Source organism: the organism of the source record quoted next, unplaced genomic scaffold (genome assembly GCF_019419815.1).
Source record: "Pyrus x bretschneideri cultivar Hongxiangsu unplaced genomic scaffold, Pyrus_bretschneideri_v1 Contig21, whole genome shotgun sequence".
NCBI lineage: Eukaryota > Viridiplantae > Streptophyta > Magnoliopsida > Rosales > Rosaceae > Pyrus > Pyrus x bretschneideri.
In genome coordinates, this window is record NW_025999513.1 from 5465132 (window position 1) to 5487083 (window position 21952).

At 35.1% G+C, this 21952-nt stretch overlaps 1 protein-coding gene across 1 annotated transcript; it reads right to left on the reverse strand.

Moving 5' to 3' along the window:
- Nucleotides 1–4860: 4860 nt before the first annotated feature.
- Nucleotides 4861–6579, reverse strand: LOC103943673 (probable GPI-anchored adhesin-like protein PGA55). The gene has a single exon (XM_048584270.1). The coding sequence runs from the start codon at nucleotides 6287–6289 to the stop codon at nucleotides 5033–5035; it is 1257 nt and encodes a 418-aa protein (XP_048440227.1). The 5' UTR covers nucleotides 6290–6579; the 3' UTR covers nucleotides 4861–5032.
- Between the last annotated feature and the right edge of the window lie 15373 nt (nucleotides 6580–21952).

The window sequence follows — 21952 nt, forward strand, 5'->3', positions numbered from 1 at the left end:
GGGTGGTGTTATTATCATTTTATTATTAATTATAAAGAAAGTCGTTGTGAATAAATTGATTAAAATGGATTGATATTGGCACGATCCTACTTTAAATCAATTACTGTAAGCAAAAGGAAGGTATGGGAATGTTTTGTCTCTACTTGGCGTATCACATGTTCTACTCCTAACCATGATAAAAGGCTAAAAAGGGTATGACTGATAATCCTCAGCATCAAAAATGTTTTTGTGGCTTTGAATTAGTGGTTCATATTTTTAAAGATTATCCTAAGGCAAGAGAAGTTTCGTAGAGGTTGAGAATGTATAATTAACAGTCATATCATATTGATCATGACTACTTTTATTTTAATTTCACCACTAAATGACTCATATTAAGGTTAAGAGTGGAGGTTAGTTTTTTCCGTTGCTTGTTGGTTTGTTTGGTATTGGCAAAATAAATGTTTTTGAGCATGATTTTGCAATGATTTATGAGCATACAATTGCTATTTGTACTTATCTTCGTGAATAGTTGAAGGCTAATACTCACAAAGATTGATAAACCCCATAGGATTGAATATTTGCTCCATTGAGAAGCTCTTCTTTGGTATTGGTTTAAGCTTAATGTTGATGGTTGCAAGAAGGGAAATAAGAATTATAGTCGAGCAGGTGATGTTTTAAGAGATTCTTATGATAAATGAATTTCCGAGTTTTGCGCCAATTTGGGTAGATGTGAAATTCTCAATGTTTAGCTATGGGGACTTTATTTGACCTTAAAATTGGCATGGAGATTACATATTGATAAATTACTAGTAGAAAAAGACTATGCACTCATAGTTTATTTGGTGTTGCAAGCTGCTGGCAACAGTCATCCTTTGGGTCCCCTTGTTTTGCCATGTCGAGAGTTGCCTTTAAGATCATGGCAATGGAATTATTTTTTTGGTGGCAGATAGTTTAGCGACCTATAGCCTTAATTTAGATTTAGAGAACTTTTACTTTGATAATCTTCCTTCTTGTTCAGTTAGTTTTGTTCATGATGATCGACTTAGAATCTCTTGGTTTAGATTTATTATTAGATAATTTTGTTTGGGGTATTAGCTTTTAGCCTCGTTTTTTCAACCCAAAAGAATTAATGTCTCTACTAGTATTAAATAACAAACAAAAAACATGTGGAACCCTTATGTAGCTTAGAAGGTGAGTGCAAGAGATAGAAGGGAGTGATTCATGGCAAAATTGTAATGTTGGTCCTTATAGATTGGGTGAATTTGTGTATAGTTCAAGTTTGATTCCCATAAGCCGAAAACTTAAAACCCGAAAATTTGAGTTCGTAGAAGTGAGTTCAATTGGTACGTGAAATATATGAGCATCATGAGTTGGATTCTTATATAATACTAGATCATAATTATTAAACTCGTCATAGTTTTATGGTTTGTATGATAGTCATTCTGCATTTTTTTTTATTTTTTATTTTTAGTATTAGAGATGAAGGGAAAATAAAAGAAAAGACGGATGAAGAAGATGTGAATGATAGTTGGAAAGATGAACAAAAAAATGTATAATGAAACAAACCTAAACGGAAAAATAAACGAATCCAGGTCAAAACAAATCAAATCAAATCAAATTCATTGATTAATTAAGCACTAATTTAATTTGTTTTAATTAAGGAGGGAATCCACAAGCAAGCTTGGGGACATGGAAGCTTTGATCCCGAATTCAGGTCATGTAAAGTAAAAGGTGGAGTAACCTTGAATTCTGTTTAATCCAGTGAACCCATAATATTTGCAATTAAACATGGAGCTTAGTTATGGGAATTCATTTTTGCACTAGTTAATTTATTAGATAATTAAAAGACGAAGATAAATAAGTATGTGCTAAAGGAGAAAACTAATGTCTAGAAGTTATCCTTCAGTAAAATATGAGATTTTGGTGTATTATTCAAAAGTCCTTATGAATCAAAGTTAGTTTAAAATAGAATGCTATTAAGGTGGATTGATATTTTAAACTATTCACATATTATAGAATATTGCAACTTTTTAATATCTGATTAGTTCGAAATATCATCACAATTGCGTTCTCTAAAAATCATTCTCCAGTCGAGTTGAAGAGGTGTCACCTTATTTTTGGACTGTCCATTACATACAGTTATATGGGTTGCGGGTACTGCGTAAATGGAAACATAAGCCCATGGGCATATGGGTTAAAAACTTAAAAGTACGCATATGGGTTAAAAACTTAAAAGTACAAACACATGATGGGTCGGATCCACATATATACAGTATACTAATCTTCTTCTACTTTTAGAAAGATGATTCTCTCCCCTCGTATTTTCATTTCTTTCCCTCCCATCCTCTTGTTGTCTTTATAAAAAAAAAATCAATTTAAGATGTTGATGTGACTTAATTATAAACATTCAAGTAGGAGAGAAAAAAATAGGAGAGAGATTAGAAAGAGAGAGAATCATCCTCCCTACTTTTCTAGCTTATGTACAAGTCAATCAAATGCAATACCCTGCATAAAACAGCTTCCTCATGTCTTTTTGCAATTTCAGAATTGTTTGAAGTTTTTTTTTAACATGATTAGAACACAGAATAAGATGCCACATATTATTTTTTAATTTGATCGACATTTAAAATAAAATTATTTTCAATTATATAATAACATATGTCGTACCAATTCATCATGAAAAAGTCATCCAAGTCCTTCTGATCATATTGAAAAACTCATCCAAGTCTCTTTGTCCATCTCTCATCCAATTTTCAGATTTATTCTTTTCCCCAGAAAGGGAACGGAAAGATCTTTTCTTTTTGGTATCCGCATCTTATTTTTCAGTATGTTCCTTGTCAAAATAACCATGTTCAATCTTTCAATACATTAATTAAATATTAGATAAGAGGTGATGCCATACAATTCCTCGAGATGGGTTTAGTTGAATTGGATGAAGTACATGTCTTACTTTCGAAAATATTTTTGCTAACAACACTTAAGTGTTAATGCTTACTACTCTGTTATAACAGTTAATAAAAATTTAAATTTTGAGATGTATGTAGTGAATAAACACAAATACATATATCTCAAAATTTAAACTTATCTAATAATAATCAATAGAGTAGTAAACATTATCACTATTTGAGAGTGGTTGTACTAATAGAAATGATAAGGGAATAAAGTGCTTTTGTGGCACAGCCTCAACTAACTCTTGGTGGAGATTAATCTTGCAATTATACTCATATTCCCAGCATATATGGCAGGACCCTATTCTCCAACTAGGGCCCGGGTTCACTCCTATAAATAGCCTCATTCTCTTACTAAAATGCGAGTTCATTATCTCCCTAAAATTCCCTAAACACTTTCTCTCTCAAATTCTAATTTGGCATTGGAGATTCTTCTGCCAAAGCCCCCCGATTCATCATGGGCGCATGAGGCTCTTGGCCTCGATCTTAGGTATTATTATTTTACAGGTGCATTTTCGTCAAATGAGAAGACAACAAAAATTTACATCCACAAAACGCATTATTATTTACAATCTAAAATTAGCCAATTGAAAAAACTTGCACTTTCTAAACTTCTATCATTCTCCCATATTATTTCCAATCTATATTTTTTTTTTTAACAAATAATATTATCTACACTTAAAAAAACGGTGGGGGTAACCTCACAATTGGCTAGCAATAATATGGTTCAAATTCGTCTTTGGTGAAAATCGAACCTAAAACTCTCATTTAGTAGTGAAAATGAATACTACTAAACTGTAGTAATCAGTGACTTCCAATGTCTATCTTTGAAAACTCTGAAAAATAAAAAAAAGCTGGAAGTGGGGACCATTAAAAGTATATTATAGTAATTGTCAAAGGATCATCATAAATAAAGGAAATTAAATAATTGGAGTGTAAGTCCAAAATCCAAATAGTGCTGGGGATTCTCTAAAATGGGCCACTCCGATATTTGTACGTATCCATCTATTTAGACCTTACAGCTCCTCCAAACCCCAATCAAACATGTGTGTGCATGTGACATCTGAAACTCACAACACATGCAACACTTTTTTTAACTCTTTCATTTGCCATAACTTAACAGTCCAAATTACATAAAAAAGACGGTCAACATCTTCATTTGCTTTATCATTTAACATTACAGTTTAGTGATCTTTTTTTTTAATTGTAAGTGAGATATATTAAATTCTATTCTCGTTAAAGATAAATTTAACTATATTATTACTAGTTCACTCTCTCATCTCTATTGGTATATATAATATCGTTTGTTTAAACAAAAAAAAAAAAGCATCTGCATTTGCTCTCTGCCCTCCATCACTTCACTATGGTGCAACACTCACCCATATTTTCCTCATGGAATCAATTCCTTCAACATTCATCTTCCTTATTATAGAAAGAATAAATATAATTGAATTGTAATTTTTTCACCCTGTAATTCTTCTTTGACTTATTCATTAAAAGCTGAGAAGAAGAAAGAAGTGTCAGAACAAAAAAAATGAGAGTCTGAAAATTACTTTCCTCTTGGATTATTAAGAAGGAAAGATTCGACCACATGGCCTCAGACGTACAATCAAACACGTGTTACAAGTCCCTTGCCAAAAGATTGGTGTAAAACAGGCCACAGAGACCTTCGAAAGCAGTAGTAAATAGTTTTAACTAACTGAGTTACGAACTCTTAACACTATAGTAACGTAAAATCTCCAAATGTAAGTGATATATTTTAGTGATGGAGCTCCAAGCTCCTTGCACAATATTGAATATTGAAATACAATTCGAAGGAAAACTTCTGCATTCATGAGTGAATACTCTTAACTGAGTCCTGACCGCCTCGCATAATATTGCACAATATTGCTTATGTAACAAAATAATGTCTACAAAGAAAAATTAAACGATGTAAGATCAAGACAATGTGTTGCATTACTAATGGAATGGCAATCAACCAACCAGCCAACAAATTAAGCCAAAATAAACACAGGGAGCTGCTAATAGAGTAATTAATAATAAATAAGTAGTAAATTATGTAATTAATTAACAGAGTTTGATGTGTATTATGTTGATGATGATAATCAACTTCTGACTGATAGCAAGGAAGGAATCGCATTCAAGCTTGGAGCTGTGTTCTTATCTGAAGCTTGTCTAATTATCTCCCTCTTCCCATCTTTCGAAGAAGGTTTGCTGAATGCTCTCATCGGACTCGCAAACGCCCACCCCCAGCTCCGGCTTCGGACGTGGACGAGCGGCCCTTCGGTGGAGGACGAAACCCAGTAAGACGACGACGAGGACGACGAAGACGACGACGTCATCATGAACCCACTGAAAATCCCGCCGCATTTTACTCGCTCTTTCATGCAGTGGTTGTTGTGGTGGTTGTGTTCGCCGCCGCGGTGCACGGCTTTGGGCTTTCCTTCTCTCTGCGACTCGACTCTTCTGAGAGTGCAGTCGCCGAACCCAGTTGAGATCCGCTCGAAGAAGTCGCCGGAGAAGCTTCGGCTTCCGCAGCCGACGGATCTGGATCTCGAGACCTTCCGCTCGAAGGAAGAGGCGGAGGCGGCGGTGGCTTGGCTGCTGTTGCTGTCGTCGTCCGCGTCGACCGCCAGGTGTTCGCTTTTATTCCTCAGAGAAGAAGAACCCAAGCATTTGGAGTCCTTTTGCACCGACGTGAAGGAAGAGGAGGAAGAGATCTTGGAGTTGGAGTTGTCTCTGAAGCTGGACTTCTCCATTGCCTTCTTGTTCAGAGCGTGCGACGACTTCTTGGTGGATGAGTGATACAGAAACGACCAGAACCCGCCTCTCTTCCTTGGACTAAAATCCTCTGAACCATCCAGGAAATGGTGGCCCCGCCGCGGGGTGGTGGTAGACTTGCTTCGGTTAAACACCATGTTAACAGCTTCCCGATCGGAAGATGCAACAGTAGCACCACCGTTACCAGTAGTAGCAGCACCATTACTCACTTTCTTCTTTTTCTTAGCCAAAAGAAAAGAAATCCTGGCCCTCCTCGTGTTGTAAAACTCATCGTCGTGGCGGGAATTACTACTAATGCTTCTGGGTTTTGCCGATGACGAAGAAGTTGGGTGGACGGAGAGGGTGGACGGACCAGCAGCAGCTCCATTGGCGGCATTGATGATGTCAGATCTAAAAGGAGGGGAGGAAGAAGAAGAGGTTGCAGAAGCGTGGATGGGGAGAAGGGAGGCGGAAGAAACAAGCTTGCCGAGCTTCTCCTGGAGGCAGAAAGCGCAGATCCCACCTGGGTTGCTTCTGTACGGATGGTCACTGCACTGCATTCCATCTCCCATGTCTTGATCTTGATCAGCTACAGCATTCATATCTTTCAAAATCTGTTTGCCAAGATCAAATCTTTTCGTTATGGGGAGGTAGGTTTGATCTTTCTACACAATGGGTAGGGGTACTGTTTTTGTTTTTCTGGTCTTCTGTGCTGGATGGAGAGATGGGGGGTGGAAGCAAACAAAACAGAGAAAAGGGTAAGCAGAGATGGTCAGGAGGTGTAATTGACTGGGAGAAAATAATATATCAATAATCATGCACTAGAGAGAGAGAGAGAGAGAGACCCCCAGGAGCACGTGGAATACTGACTTAAAAAAGTCTGTAAAAAGACACCAGCACTTGAATATTTTTGCGGACGGCCCAAGCCGAAGAATCTATAAGAGACTCTGTACGCTCAGGATTAGAATTTTCCCTTCTTTTTCTTCATTTTCTTTCATCTTCTCCTCTTACATTTTTATTTTATTTTTTATTTTTATAAAAAATTAATATAAGATGTTTAGCCGTCGTTTAAATAGGAGGAAAAAAAAAAAAAAAAAAAAGAAGAAGGGAAAGGATCATTCCGTAGGCTCAACCACCTCTCTACGTTTGCAGCACTTTGCACGGATTCATTTTTATCTTTAATCCTAATGGTTTAAAAAGCAAACGGTTTTGATCGTAATAATATTGCATGATGATAAGATAACTGAAAAAGTAAAATTGAAATGCCAGAGTCATAAGGTTTTTTATAAACCTTCCCATTTTACGTTTTTTTTTTTTTATCGTGCATAGTGTTGTTTGATAATTAGAACTGATTTATATTTAGATCTCTTTCAAAGCTCTATTATGCAAAAATTAAACTACTAAAAATTAGGTTAACCACTTCAATATTCCCATTGTAATAAAATATAGTGTGTATTTTCAATTTTTTTTCAATATTTCGAGACCATTGAGTAGTCCAAGAATTGGATGTTAACGCATAGTGTAAATTTTGGATTATTTAATAAACTGGACTATCAAAAATAAATCTCTTAATTTCTTCATTAGACAATGAACTAGTGTTTCCTCTCTAGAGCCATGTACGTTCTCCCTCTCCCAAAAACCCTTTTTTTGAAAGCCCCTTGGGCGTCGACCCCTGGTTTTGGCTTGGGCCCTGGGGTATGCGGCTAGCTTGCCTTCCATCCCCTCAAGTCTCCTAGACTCCTAGCCCTCCTCCCTCCTTGCATCCTCCCTCTCCCCACCCATCTTCTCCTATGATTGATTTGCCCTTTTCCTTCCGAACCCTTTCTCTTTGTTTCTTTGCTTCCCCTTTTTCCTCATCTCCTCCCCCTTTTTTTTGCATTATTTGGCTTTTGCATATCCTTTTCTTTTGGTCTTTAATTTCTAGTTTTCTAGAGAGCCTTGTCTCAACCTCCTTGAGATTGCCTAAGATATGGGCTTCTATATCGCTTTTCTCCTCCAATGTTTCTCCCCGTCATCCGTCCTCCAACGACCTCTGCTAATCCGCCCATTGCGTATCCCGCCTCGACGGTGCATTTTGATGTTGGGTGGTTGTTAAAGTACTTTTAGCACTATTTGGTAGGATCATGAGAGTGGTTTTTGCACGGGTGGCTCGCTCACCTCCATTTTTTTGTTCATCCAGTTTGTTCATGAGTTCTTCCTCTTGGTGGAGGTGGTGGATTGGCGATGGCCAACTGGTGTGGTGGAGTCTACATTCTTCCAAATCTAGGGTTTTTGTTGTTGTGAGCTTACTCATTTTGAGTTTTTCTGTTAGAGTAATGCTAAGGATACCAAATTTTGTAAACCAAATGATGTGGTTGTTGATGATTGAATTATTAGTTAAGTATTTATTAAAATATTTATTGCTTATTAGTGACACATTATTTGATTTCTAAATTTGGTTTCAGAATTAATTTGATCTCTATAGCATTATCTTTTTCTATTATATTTACATTTAGGCTATGCTTGTATTTGAATTGTCTTTAAACTTTCTATTTCTTGTATTAGTGTTTAATTAATGAAAGTAATCTTTTTTGACAAAAAAAGACACTGTACTAAAGATGAACTATTTGTATTAATGAATTTGGTTAATTTACCTTTTATATAATATAGTAAATTTAACAATTAATTGGAAGAAGAAAAGCTTCTGCAATAGATTCCGTCAACTGCTCTCACTTTCTGTAGCAATGCTACAATGCTACTAGGCTTTATATGCTACGTGTCCTGCATGTCTACTCCCCACTCAGTCCCACTCCCTATCCCTCACGCCGCGCTATTACTGAATAAGTAATGTAGAGGGAGACAGTTTGTCTGCCCTCTTGTTTGCATATCATTCTCATTTTTTTTTATTTTGTACGATCACAGTTAAATCATATTAATATTTTATATTAATTTTTTTTATAAAGATAATAAGATAAAAAGTAATAGGAATATAAAATGTTGATGTGGTTTAACCGTGACCGCACAAACAGAAAAAGATGGGAAGGGCACCCAAACAGGAAGGCAGACAATCTACCTCCAATAGAGATAGTAAATTTAGAAATAAAATTTTAAAAACTAAACGACATGAAAATTAATGATTGATTTATTATTTAAACATTGAGAAATTTACTTATTCTTATTAATGACACATGAATTTGCAAATTTCGTTTTCAAAATTAGATTTCCTAACATTTCCTTTACTTAATACTTGTAACCTAAACTGTGTATGATGTCAATATTCATAATTATTTTATTAATAAAATCCAATTATTTGCAAGTAGACTCAGTCCAGCATTAACTTCGATTTACAGGAGAGAGGATCCTGATCCTTTTTATGAGGTTTTCAGAGATTCTCTAATCACATTTGTTTATCGTATATCGTACGGTTAAACAAAAAGAATTAATATACGATAAACAGATGTGATTGGAGAATCTCCAATCACAGCTGCATCTTTTGGTTTGTGGGAGAACGAAAATCTAACAACACTGTTCTGTCTGCAATTAGAAGTAAATTAATTCAATATAATCGTTTTTAATTTTGTGAATTTTCTAATTTGGACTTGTTCGTAGAACTTTTAACAAAAAGAAATTAATTACTTTAAACTAATAACATATTGTTACGTGTGGTTTAAAATTTTCATGTTGCAAACGAACCGACTCTAAAAATGTCATGTTAAGACACAAACGTCGATCAAAGTAGGACGTGTAATACGTTCAATATTAATTAAACTATCATACAAGACATTACTTCGTCGTCTGGTGGAAGTGGGAAACATATCAACCAAGGGAGATTCATTAAATTAGAGGTCCCCCTATTGTGAAGTTGACAAATCATACATAAGCATGGACAACTGATCAATTTTGTTAGTCGGGCTCGAGACAGTAAGTCGCGCTCCACTATTCACGTTATGGGACTATGGATCCCACCTCGCTCGATCGGTGTTAATCTCTTATCTGTAGCTGGACATCGCCTGCACACGTGAATCCATGCACGACCGGTCTTATATCTATCTAATTAGTTAGGGTTCCTTCTGCGTTCGGTCAACAGACATTGAGCTTTCCGAGCTTTTACTACGTGTGGTCACTGATAATAGGGTTTCTTAGTACAAATCACCGTACGTTTACAGTTTAAGCGTCTGCAGATTTATATTTTTACGTATGGTTGAAAGATCTGTTACATTTGAAGTTTTTAGTCTAATAAAAAAATTAGGAGTCGTTCGGTAACCACTTCGTTTTTAGTTTTGCGTTTTTATTTTGGGTAGTGCTATCTATGCATCTATTTTAATTTTTCACACATCTCTCTCAATTTCTAGTCATCCAATCGAATGAACTGAAGAAGATTAATGGCCAAACTTTAACAAGAGCGTGTAGAAGGTAAAAATGAATGTGCGAATAGCACTTTTCTTTATTTTCAATTGTTTTAAGCAAAAATCTATTTGATAACTGTTTTTCATTAACGATATCTAGCTACTTTCGTGAGCTTTCAAAACTTGGTTTGTTTTTGTTTTCATTTTTCTTTTTAAAAAAAAAAAATTGAGAACCTGTTTTAGTTTTCAAAAAAATGGTAGTTTGAATTAGCCATTGCATTACTGCCCCAACCTTTTCTGTTTTATGAATTCGTCGTTCCACAAGGTTAATTAGAATCGGTGGCATTCGCGTTGGATAATTATCGTTTATAAATTTTGAGCTTAAGGTTTGTTAAGCTAAGTGAAGCTTGAATGACACTAGATTAACGAACGTTGGCGGTTAGTGTACCTCCTTGCGAAGCAATGAATCATGTGAACCCTATTATAATTAGCAAAGTAATTAACAAAACATTTTGGTAGCAACAGTAGGATCGATGGAAACCTGGCATAGGGTTCTTCGCTGTGATTGTCTGGTGCAAGTGCAATTTAGTTGGACTTTTTCATAGTTTATTTCCCACGTACCCATAGGCCACGGTGACTGCCGACACATAAAAACAGATGATGCATTTGCCCTTGTTATGAAATATGAATACATTGAGCCACGTACACTCAAACCCACATGACAATGATCACATGATTTATAGAGAAGCTTGAGAGGGTACACATTGTACACTGCCGAACCGGCTTCATCTTGTATTTTTTTAATATTCCGTCAATATATGGTAGGGTTGTCTAATCATAACATTTTCGCACCGTGAGAAACACCAGACTCTATTCACGTATTTTTTAAATATCCCGCGAGTTTTGATAGAATATGACAACTAGGACATTTTGTTAGAGATTTCAATAATAAATATATAAATTATATATATATATATATATGTATATATGACTTGGCTGTGTTGTGCAGCATATGTGTGCGCAAAAAGGACAGCAACCTTACAAAGGGTTGTGTTTTATTCAACCTTTTGCGGTTGTATATTTTGTTGAATGATTGCAACTTTTGGTTAAAAGACATAATACTTACTCAAATTGTAATAGTAGAATTAAAAGATGTAATTAGTCAATATTTATTTTCTAAAAATATTAAATAGAAGACATGTCTTTTGGATCAGCACTATTAAGAATGGTTGTATATATTCAACTAAAATAAAAAGACTCGATGAACGGGTACTTTAATGCCTATAAATACATATTGTGGCATAATATTTCACACACAATTTCATAAATTTGTTTCTACATTCCTTGCTCTCTTTTCTCTCCATCACAATTTCTTTCTAGTTATTTCTAAGGGAATACAATTTAGTTTTGCTAATCGAATATTTCATACTTTGTTGTATCCTGCAAGTGATTTGCCAAGAACCTTTTAGCAAACTCATTCGAGTGGGGGCATATAACGCTTTAAGGAAACGATTCAAGTCGTACCTCAAAGTCATCCTTCGGATTATTCACCATAATTCTACATTTACTCCAACAATCTTAAAGTGTTATTTTCATCATGGAGAACAAGTCTGATAACATGGCTTTGAAGATTATCAATCAAGATGTCTACAAGCTCCATCAAATTTCACCTGATGGAAGGACAAGATGCGTTTCATGCTTACTGTTCTAAATGTCATATATGTGTTGGACCCGAAATTGGAGCCTATTCGTGAATCAAGTGACAAAGACTCGGACAAAATAGTTGCCGATCGAAAGAAGCATGAAGAAGATAAATTGGTATGTTGAGGATACATCTTAGGCACATTATCTGATCACTTATATGACATGTATGCACACATTCAATCTCCGAAGGAAATTTGGAAAGCACTTGAGCACAAGTACACAACGACGAAAAAAGGTACTGATAAGTTTTTAATGTTCAAATATTATGAGTTTGATAACAAACTCATCCTAGACCAAGTTTATGAATTATTAGTCTTGGTTTCAAAGCTTTGTGAACTTAAAATAGTTATTTTGGATCCTATGATAGTTGGGGCTATTATGGCAAAATTACCTCAAACATGGAATAACTATAGAAAGAAACTTTTATACATGGTGGAAGATATTAGTTTGGAGGATTTGCAAAAAGGTATTCAAATTGAAGAGGAAACTCGAAATCGTAATAAGAATTTTGCAAATCAAGATTCCTCCAAAATTCACATTGTTGAAGGAAACAAATACAAAAAGAACTTCAAAGTCAAAATGGACAAAGGGAAGTTTAAGAAGATCAATTCCAACAACAATAAAAAAAATGCCAATAGTGTCTGCTACCATTGTGGAAAGAAAGACTATTACATTTGTGATTGTAAACACAGAAAAGCAAGTGGGGAATATGCCAATAAGACCAATAACGCAAACATAGTGGAAAATTTTGGAATTGATAACATAGTTGCAATGGTATTAATTATGCATATTGGCATGATTACCGAACTGAATATGGCAGCGGCAATAAAATCTTCTGATTGGTGGCTCGACTCAGGGGATATTATATGTGTGTGCAATAATAAGGCACAATTCAAGACATATGAAGCATCAACGACCAATCAAGAGGTTTTAATGGGGAATCATAATTCCGTCAAAATTCTAGGAAAAGGAACCGTTGAACTTCAATTTACTTTTGAGAAGAAATTGACGTTGCTCAAAGTACTACATGTTCCATAAATTAGAAAAAATCTTGTGTCTGCAAATTTATTATGTAAGAACGGTATAAAGACTATTCTGGAGTCGAACAAGTTAATAATATCAAAAAATGAAATGTTTGTTGGGAATGGGTATTCTTGTAATGGAATGTTCAAACTAAGTATTAATAATAAAATGAATTCTTCTGCTTATACTGTTGAATTTTCCTTTCATTTATGGCATTTACGTTTAGCACATGTAAATTTTAGATCTTTAAAATGCATGCATACACTTAGTTTAATTACTTGCAATGATGATTACAATGATAAATGTGAAACATGTATTCAAGCGAAAATGACTAAGAAACATTTTCCAATTGATGAAAGAAATACAAATTTATTAGACTTAATACATTCTGACATATGTGAATTTAATGGTGTTTTAACAAGAGGAGGAAAAAGATATTTTATCACATTTATAGATGATTGTTCTAAGTTCACTTGTGTTTATTTATTGTCTAATAAAGATGAAGCCTTTGAGTGTTTTAAGCGCTATAAAGCTGAAGTTCAAAACCAAAAAGGAAGGAAAATTAAATGCCTTCATAGTGAAAGAGGTGGTGAATATTTTTCACATGAATTTGATATTTTTTGTGAAGAGTATGATGTTATACATCAAAGAACTGCACCCTATACATCACAACAAAATGGTTTGGCAGAAAGAAAAAATAGGACACTCACTGAAATGATTAATTTTATGATGATTAATGTTAATACTCCAAAATATTTATAGGGTGAAGCATTGTTTACTGCATGCCATATGCACAATAGAATTATATCTACGAAGACACATGTGTCACTATATGAAATTTGGAAGGGAAGAAAACCAAATTTGTCATATTTGAGAGTATGGGGTTGTGTAGCCTTTTACACGGCACTGGACCCTAAGAGATCCAAGTTAGGGTCCAAGAGGAATTAAAAGCATACTTGTAGGATATGCAGAAAATTTAAAGGCATATAGGTTGCTTAATTTAGGCTCAAATACAATAGTTGAGTCTAAAGATGTCAAATTTATAGAAAATAAATTCTATAATGACTACTCAATGTCTGGAAAAGAGAATGATCATACACTTTTCTCTAATCCGACTAGTAGTCATTCTCAAGATGAGAAAAGAAAACAGTCTGAAACTGTTAATGAACCAAAGAAAAACCAAAGAGTAAGAAAAGAAAAGACTCTAAGCTCTGATTTTATTTTGTCTCAATCTATTGTATTTTTAGTCAAAGGAAATAGAAAAAAAGTTCTTAAAAAAATACCCATATTGTTGAATGTTGAGAATGATCCTAAAAGTCCAAGCAAAGCAATGACTTTATAGATAATGAATTTGAATCATTAATATCTAATCAGACATGGGTTTTAGTAGATTTGCCTCAAGGATCAAAAACAATAGGTTGTAAGTGGGTATTTAGAAGAAAATACAATACAAACGGGTCTATTCAGACATTTAAAGCTAGACTGGTTGCCAAAGGTTTTAAGCAGAAAAATGGAATAGACTATTTCGATATATATGCACTAGTAGCTAGGCTCACACCAATTAGAATATTGTTTGCATTGGCATCTTTATATAATTTGCATGTGCATCAAATGGATGTGAAAACAACATTTTTAAATGGTGATTAGGATGCAAAAGTCTACATAGAACAACTAGAAGGGTTTGTTCTCCCTTGGAATGAAAAGAAGGTTTGTAAATTAGTAAAATCGTTATATGGATTGAAGCAAGCACCAAAACAATGGCATGAAAAGTTTGACTTTGTCATTTTATTGTCATTTTATTGTCATTTTATCATATGGATTTAGACATAACAGTGCTGATAAATGCATATACTCTAAATTCACAAATGATTATGGTGTTGTTATATGTTTATATGTCGACGATGTAGAAACTGAGAATCTAGAGAGATATTTCAGTTATAGAGATAAAGAGAAAATTGTAGAGAGAGAGTAAAATAAGATTGTGATTTCATTAACATCAACAGATCATTACACAAGGTATTTATACATAAATATCTTATCCTAACCATATGTGCCAGCTAAGCATAATGTACAACTAATCACTAACCATGCTAAGCTTAATAACTAAGTAAACATCTAATTTGGTACATTGTTGTTGTGAGAGGTTGTACTCTTAACACACCCCCTCAACCTGAAGGTAGGAGATCGAACTGAGAGCTTGTGAGTAAGATCTGCAAATCAATCAGCAACTAAAGACTTGGTAAAAATATCAGCAATTTAAAGAGCTGAAGCAATATGATACACACCAATATGACCAAGTAAACCATTCTCCCGGATGTAGTGATAATCAATTTCAACATGTTTTGTCCTAGCATGGAAAACATGATTAAATGCAAGTGCAATTGCACTTTTGTTGTCATAGTATATGGCAGGAGTCTTTAACAAAGGAAAAGAGATATCTTGCAAAATTTTGCACACCCAGGTTATTTCAACAGCAGTTTAAGCGAAAGACCTATATTCTGCTTCGGTTGCCGATCTAGCTACTGTTGCTTGTTTCTTAGCACTCCAAGAGATGAGATTACGGCTTAGAAAAACACAACAACCACTGGTGGATGTTCTGTCCACAAGACAACCTGCCGAATCTGCATTAGTGCCTTTAGTGAACTAAAGACCAGAATCAATAGTGCCCTTGAAATATGTCAAAATATGCTTGACTGCCTGAAGATGAATAGTTCTTGGAGAATGCATATGTTGACAGACTTAATTGACAGCAAAGGCTAAATCTTAATTAACAGCAAAGGCTAAATCAGGTAGTGTCCATGTGAGATACTGTAAAGCACCAACTGTGGACCGATAAGAATTAGGATTAGATAAAAGAGTGCCTATTAATGACAGGATCAAAGCATTTATAACCATTGTGATTCAAGTTATAACCCAGAAATACACACTGTTTACTCTTGGCATCCAACTTGTCACTTGCATACAGTTTTAATTATGGATAACAAGCACACCCAAAAGTTTTTAAGGTATGATACTTGGGAGAGGCATGAAATAAAAGTTCCCAATGACTGATCACAGAAGACTGAAAAGGTAATCGATTAATAAAATATATAGCAGTTTGGAAAGCTTCAACCCAAAACTTTGTAGGTAAACCACTGTGAGATAATAGGGTTCGGCCCATTTCAACAACATGATGATGCTTCCTTTCTGCACACCCATTTTGCTCAGGAATGTGAAGATAACTCAACTGATGGGTGATACCTTGATCATTAAGAAAGCTTTGTAATGATTTATTCAGAAATTCACCCCTTGAATTAGATCTTATACACTGAACTTTGAGCTCAAGTAAAGTTTGAACCTTTAAGATAAAAGTCTTGAGAGTTGAGAAAAGATCAGACTTGAAGTATAGAGGATAAAGCCAGCTATATTTAGTAAAGTCATCCACTATTATTATGTAAAACTTGTATCCAGTACATGAAGATGTGGAAGAGGGACCCCATACATCAGTGTGAAGTAATTAAAGTGGCCTAGTGGATGTACAAGGAAAAGTTGTAAATGGTAGTCAAGAAGCTTTGCCTAATTGACAAGCTGTGCACACAAACAATTTATAACATAACCAATTACAGGCAGATGATTTTTATTCACCACAAAACTTAAAATGCCACTAAAAGTATATCCAAAACGTTGATGCCAAATCTGGAAATGAGCCTTAGCAATCATCAGAGCAGTTGGTGAGATTGCAATCCTAGAAACACCATTTGAAGCATTCTAGTAGAAGGGGTACAAGCCTCCTTCACTGGGGCCCTGGGAAAAGCATCTTCCCAGTTCTTAGGTCATTGACATAGAATCCAAAAGGATCAAATGTCAGAGAACACCAATTTTCATATACAAACTTGTAAATAGAGAGCAAATTATGAGATGCCTGAGGAACTAAAAGCACATCATTCAATCTAAAGGTAGCATTATATGTGGGAATGAAAGCAGATTCAGTATGAGAAATGCACAGACCTTTTCCATCACCAACAAGCAGTGGATCATTGCTAGAGTATGGAATTGCAGAATTGACTGTAGAAGGGTCAGGTGTGACATGATGAGATGCACCACTATCAGTAAGCCAATAGCTAGGAGGGGCATAGGCATTCATAACAGACATTACAATAGGAGATTGTGCATTCGAGTTCGAGGAAAATTAAGATAGACGATTGCATGTAGAAGCCCAGTGACCATATTAAAGACATAGCTGACATTGAACAGAGCGCCTAGAGGAGTTGGATTGACCAAATGTCTAACGAGAAGGGCCAGCAACAAGAATACCACTATAGTTGGGATTCCAGTTGTTAGGTTTGTTTCCCCCAAAATTACGATCTGATTGTACCAATGTCGATTTTGGAAACGACCACGAGAATTACCTCTGTTTGACTAAGCATTAGAGGTGTTAGATTGTGCCGCATAAGCATGAAATGGTGCAGTAGATGAGGAAGAAGCTCTGGTTTTGCATTTTTGGAGCAAGATCTCTTTGCTCAGTAGAAGGCCATGAAGTTTATCAGCCATCACAGACTCATTGCGAGTCTCAATAGAGTCAACAAATGACTCATAGTCATCAGGAAGACCGGATAAAATGTATGCAACGAGATCAGATTCAGAAATTTGTTCACCAGCAGCAAGAAGTTTATCAGAGATATCTTTGATCGAATTAAGGTAATCAGTCATGGAAGAGTCACATTTCTGAATCATTTGGATCTTCGATCGAAGGTTATGAACATGTGTACGTGAAGCATCAGAGAACCGCCGCTCAAGAGACTGCCAAATGGAACGAGAGTCTTCCATTCCAATAGTCAAAGGAAGAAGATCTTCGAAGAGCGTTGAGTTGATCCAGATCATCAGAATTTGATCACGCTCGCACCAGGTCTCATAAAGAAGATTAAGAACACAAGATCCAGAGGAATTGAGAACAAATTCAGGAGGGCAGAGATCCTCACCATTGACGAGGCTAAGAAGCTTGAAATGCTTCAGTACAGGAATGAAGAGACTGCGCCAAGTGATTTAGTTCTGATGATTGAGTTTCATCTGAATCATTCCAGTAACATTTGCAACAGAAATCGATCTAATCGACATGATTGAAGGATTAGAGATCTTGCTGGGAGGGAGATTCACTGGGGAATTAGGTGAAGAAGGAGAATTGGAGAAGTTCGTAGCAGTCGCCATAACCTAATTTAGTGAGTTGAGGACGAAAATAAAGAAATCCAAGATGCAGCAACCTGTTTGGGAGATATGAAAATTAAGAAACATAAGAATGTTTCAAGAAAGAGAGGGAAGCGAAGGGTCGAAGTCGGTTAGACACTGGTAATGATACCATGTAGAAAATGAGAATCTAGAAAGAGATTTCAGTTATAGAGAAAGATAGAGAGAGAGAATTGTAGAGAGAGAGTAAAATAAGATTGTGATTTCATTAACATCAACAGATCATTACACAAGGTATTTATACATAAATATCCGATCCTAACCATATGTGCCAGCTAAGCATAATGTACAACTAATCACTAACCATGCTAAGCTTAATAGCTAAGTAAACATTTAATCTGGTACATTGTTGTTGTGAGAGGTTGTACTATTAACAAATGACTTGCTAATTTTTGGTACAAACATGAAAGGTGTATCTGAAACTAAAGAGTATCTAAATTCAAAATTTAAGATGAAGGACTTGAATGAAGTAGATATTATCTTGGGAATTAAAGTAAAGAAGCATAGTAGGGGTTACGCTTTGTGTCAGTCACATTATATACAAAAATTGCTTCTTAAGTTTAAGTATCTACAAATAAAAGAAGCAAATACCCCTTATGACCCTAGTGAAACTTTGCTTAATAATTCTGGTATGTCCGTTGCACAGATTGAGTATACTAGTGTAATCAGAAGTTTAATGTATGTTATGCATTGTATCAGGCCAAATATCGCATTTGCAGTAAGAAAACATTTTAGATACACTAGTCATCTAAGTACTGCTCATTGGAAAGCAATAAATATAATTTTTGGTTATCTTAAAAGAACTATAAACCTGAGTTTAACTTATTATGAGTTTCTAGCAGTACTTGAAGGATGTTCATATGCAAGTTGGATAACAAGTGCTAATGATAATAAGTCTACATCATGGTGGATTTTTACAATTGTTGAAGTAGCAATTTCTTGGGCTTCAAAGAAGCAAACATGTGTAGCACATTCAACTATGGAATCTGAATTTATAGCATTTGCGGTAGCAGGTAAAAAAGTGGAATGGATTAGAAATTTGTTATTAGAAATAGAGTTGTGGCCACAACCAATGCCATCCATTTCTTTATACTGTGATAGTGAGGCTACTTTGTCTAGAGCATACAATAAGGTATACAATGGAAAGTCTAGACATATTAGCTTGAGACATGAATATGTCAAGCAATTAATAACTGATGGAGTTATTAATATTATTTATGTTAAATCAAGTAATAACTTGGCGAATCTGTTAGCAAAAACACTTTCAAGAGCTTTGGCAGTTAGTAAATCTAGTGGAATGGGGCCAAAACCCTTTACTGAAAATTAGCCACCAATAATGGTAAGCTGACTTTGTCTAGAACATCACTAGTTTAAAAGTTTAATGGGTAATAAAAAGTTATTGTTAAGTGGTTGTGAAAGCACTGAAAATTAATATATAGCTCATTCCAGGATGATCAGTGCAAGACTGCTACGTTTAGGAGGATAAGTTTTATATCTTACTGAGGTTATTTGTAGTTAAATCTATAATAGCAGGGACATGGGAAAGAACTTCACCTATATGAACATAAGAAGGGGTGTCGCTTTTACCAAGAGTTGGGTTTTCTCTTATAAATGTTCCTGAAACCAGGATGGAGCACAAGGCCATAATAGTGCTTAATTAGTTCATAAATTTCTTTAAGGAAATAAGACATAATCATGTGTGTAGTGATTCCAATTTTAACATAAGAATAGGTGGTTTAAACTTGGTCACCATCGCATTCGTTATAACTTTGAATTACTTACACTAATTAAAGGTTTAATTCGAAAGACACCTTTATTGTATGCATGATTATATCAATATGTTTGTGGTTAATTATAAGGAGAGAAATGTTATTATATTATTGAAATTGGGAATGATTGTTAGAGATTTCAAAAATAAATATATAAATTATTATTATTATATTATATATATGACTTGGTTGCGTTGTGTTGCATGTGTGTTTGCACTGAAAGGGCAGCAACCTTACAAAGGGTTGTGTTTTATTCAACCTTTTACGGTTATATATTTTGCTGAATGATTGCAACTTTTGGTTAAAAGACATGATGCTTATTCAAATTGTATAAGTAGAATTAAAAGATGTAATTAGTCAATATTTATTTTCTAAAAATATTAAATAGAAGACATATCTTTTGGGTGAACACTATTAAGAAGGGTTGTATATCTTCAACTAAAATGAAAGGGTTCGATGAATGGATGCTTTAATGCCTATAAATACCTATTGTGGCATAATGTTTCCCACACAATTTCAAAAATTTGTTTCTACATACCTTGCTCACTTTTCTCTCCATCACATTCGTACAATTTCTTTCTAGTTATTTCTAAGGGAATACAATTCAGTTTTGCTAATCGAATATTCCATACTTTGTTGTATTCTAGAAGTGATTTGCCAAGAACCCTTTAGCAAACTCATTCGAGCGGAGGCAAATAACACTTTAAGGAAACGATTCAAGTTGCACCTCAAAATCATCATTTAGATTATTCTCCATAATTCTACATTTACTCCAACACATTTGCATACGTGTATGAGTCCTCGTGAGGCCGGGTGTGACAAAAGAGAGAGAAATCCAATGTCCGGCCAATCAGACCACCTAAGTTGTTTGGCCGACTCACTCACGAAAACAACGGGCTTGGTTGTGCATCATGTTCCATGCACCCAAAAGTTGAACTACTCAAGAGTGTATTCCCGCATGATGTTGAGTTGGAGAAATATTTCAGTGTGCTGGAAATACGATCTGACACATCAAGTTTTATGGTTAGAAATTTTCTTTTTTCAAGTATTCAACTAGTTGTATTATGATACTAGTATCACACTGTACCACTGACACACTAAAAAATTTATCGTTAAACTGAAGAAAGATTTTGTTTTTATCTTTTTTATCTTTTTTGCTTTTCCCTTTAGACTAGTAGACTTGTCTAAGGTGGTCATAGGAAGGCAATAATATTTTGTAACAAATAAGACAAAACCTTTGTCGTTATAACATGACTTTAAGAGGACCATATATTATATAGAAAAGCTTATAAATTTATTTTATTAAATAATGTTTGTTTAAGTTAAAAGTGGTACGAGCTGAGCATGTGCAGAAATGCCTTTTTTCTCGAAGGCATGCATGTCACTCACTTCATACACTCGGCAATCTTGGGCCATTACTTTTTTTAAGATGTTTTTATTGCACTAGATTATCTTGGACTGAACTAACTTTTGGGGTTAAGCTGGACTAGCTTAGACTAGACTAAACTAGATTGATTTAGTGAAGCGTTTGATGCAGTATCGGACTAAGAAGTAAGATTCTCATATTATATTATTTAATCTATATCTATAATATTTTATTATTTACTTAATATATATTTATGAATATTCTATTATTAATTTATCTTTTTCTTATTTTCTAGAATCATTCTTTCCAGCTAACCTCTTTTTTTTTTCCCTGCCGTCTGTTTCCCCTCTCCTCTGTATATCCAAGTTTCTTCGCTCCTTTTCTCCCTCTGTTGCACAGACTATTCGAACTAAAATCACAAAAAAGGGAGATTTGCCTTCCCCCAAAAAACCCCAACCCCTCCTTCTCAAGCTTAGCATCGCCAATTCAATGGCATCCATGGTGAGTTTTTCTGTTCAACTCATTCTCTCTCTTCCCTTAGTTTTTCCCTTCAAATCCCTATCTCTCTTCCCTTTGCTTAGTTTTTCCCTTCAAATCCCTATCTCTCTTCCCTTTGCCTCTTTTCCCATCCAACTTCACTTTTTCTTCCATGGGTGGGGATTAAAGTTGCAGACAACACGGGTGGGTGGGGCTAGGTATGGGCATGGGCAGGGATTGGAGTTGCAGACGACAAGGGGTGGGTGGAGGAAGACGAGATGGATGAACCCAACCATCGAAAATCAAGGTCGAGGTCGATGCCGTCGAAAATTGAGGACAGAGATGGATGAACCAACTGTCGAAATCGAGGTCGAGGTCTAT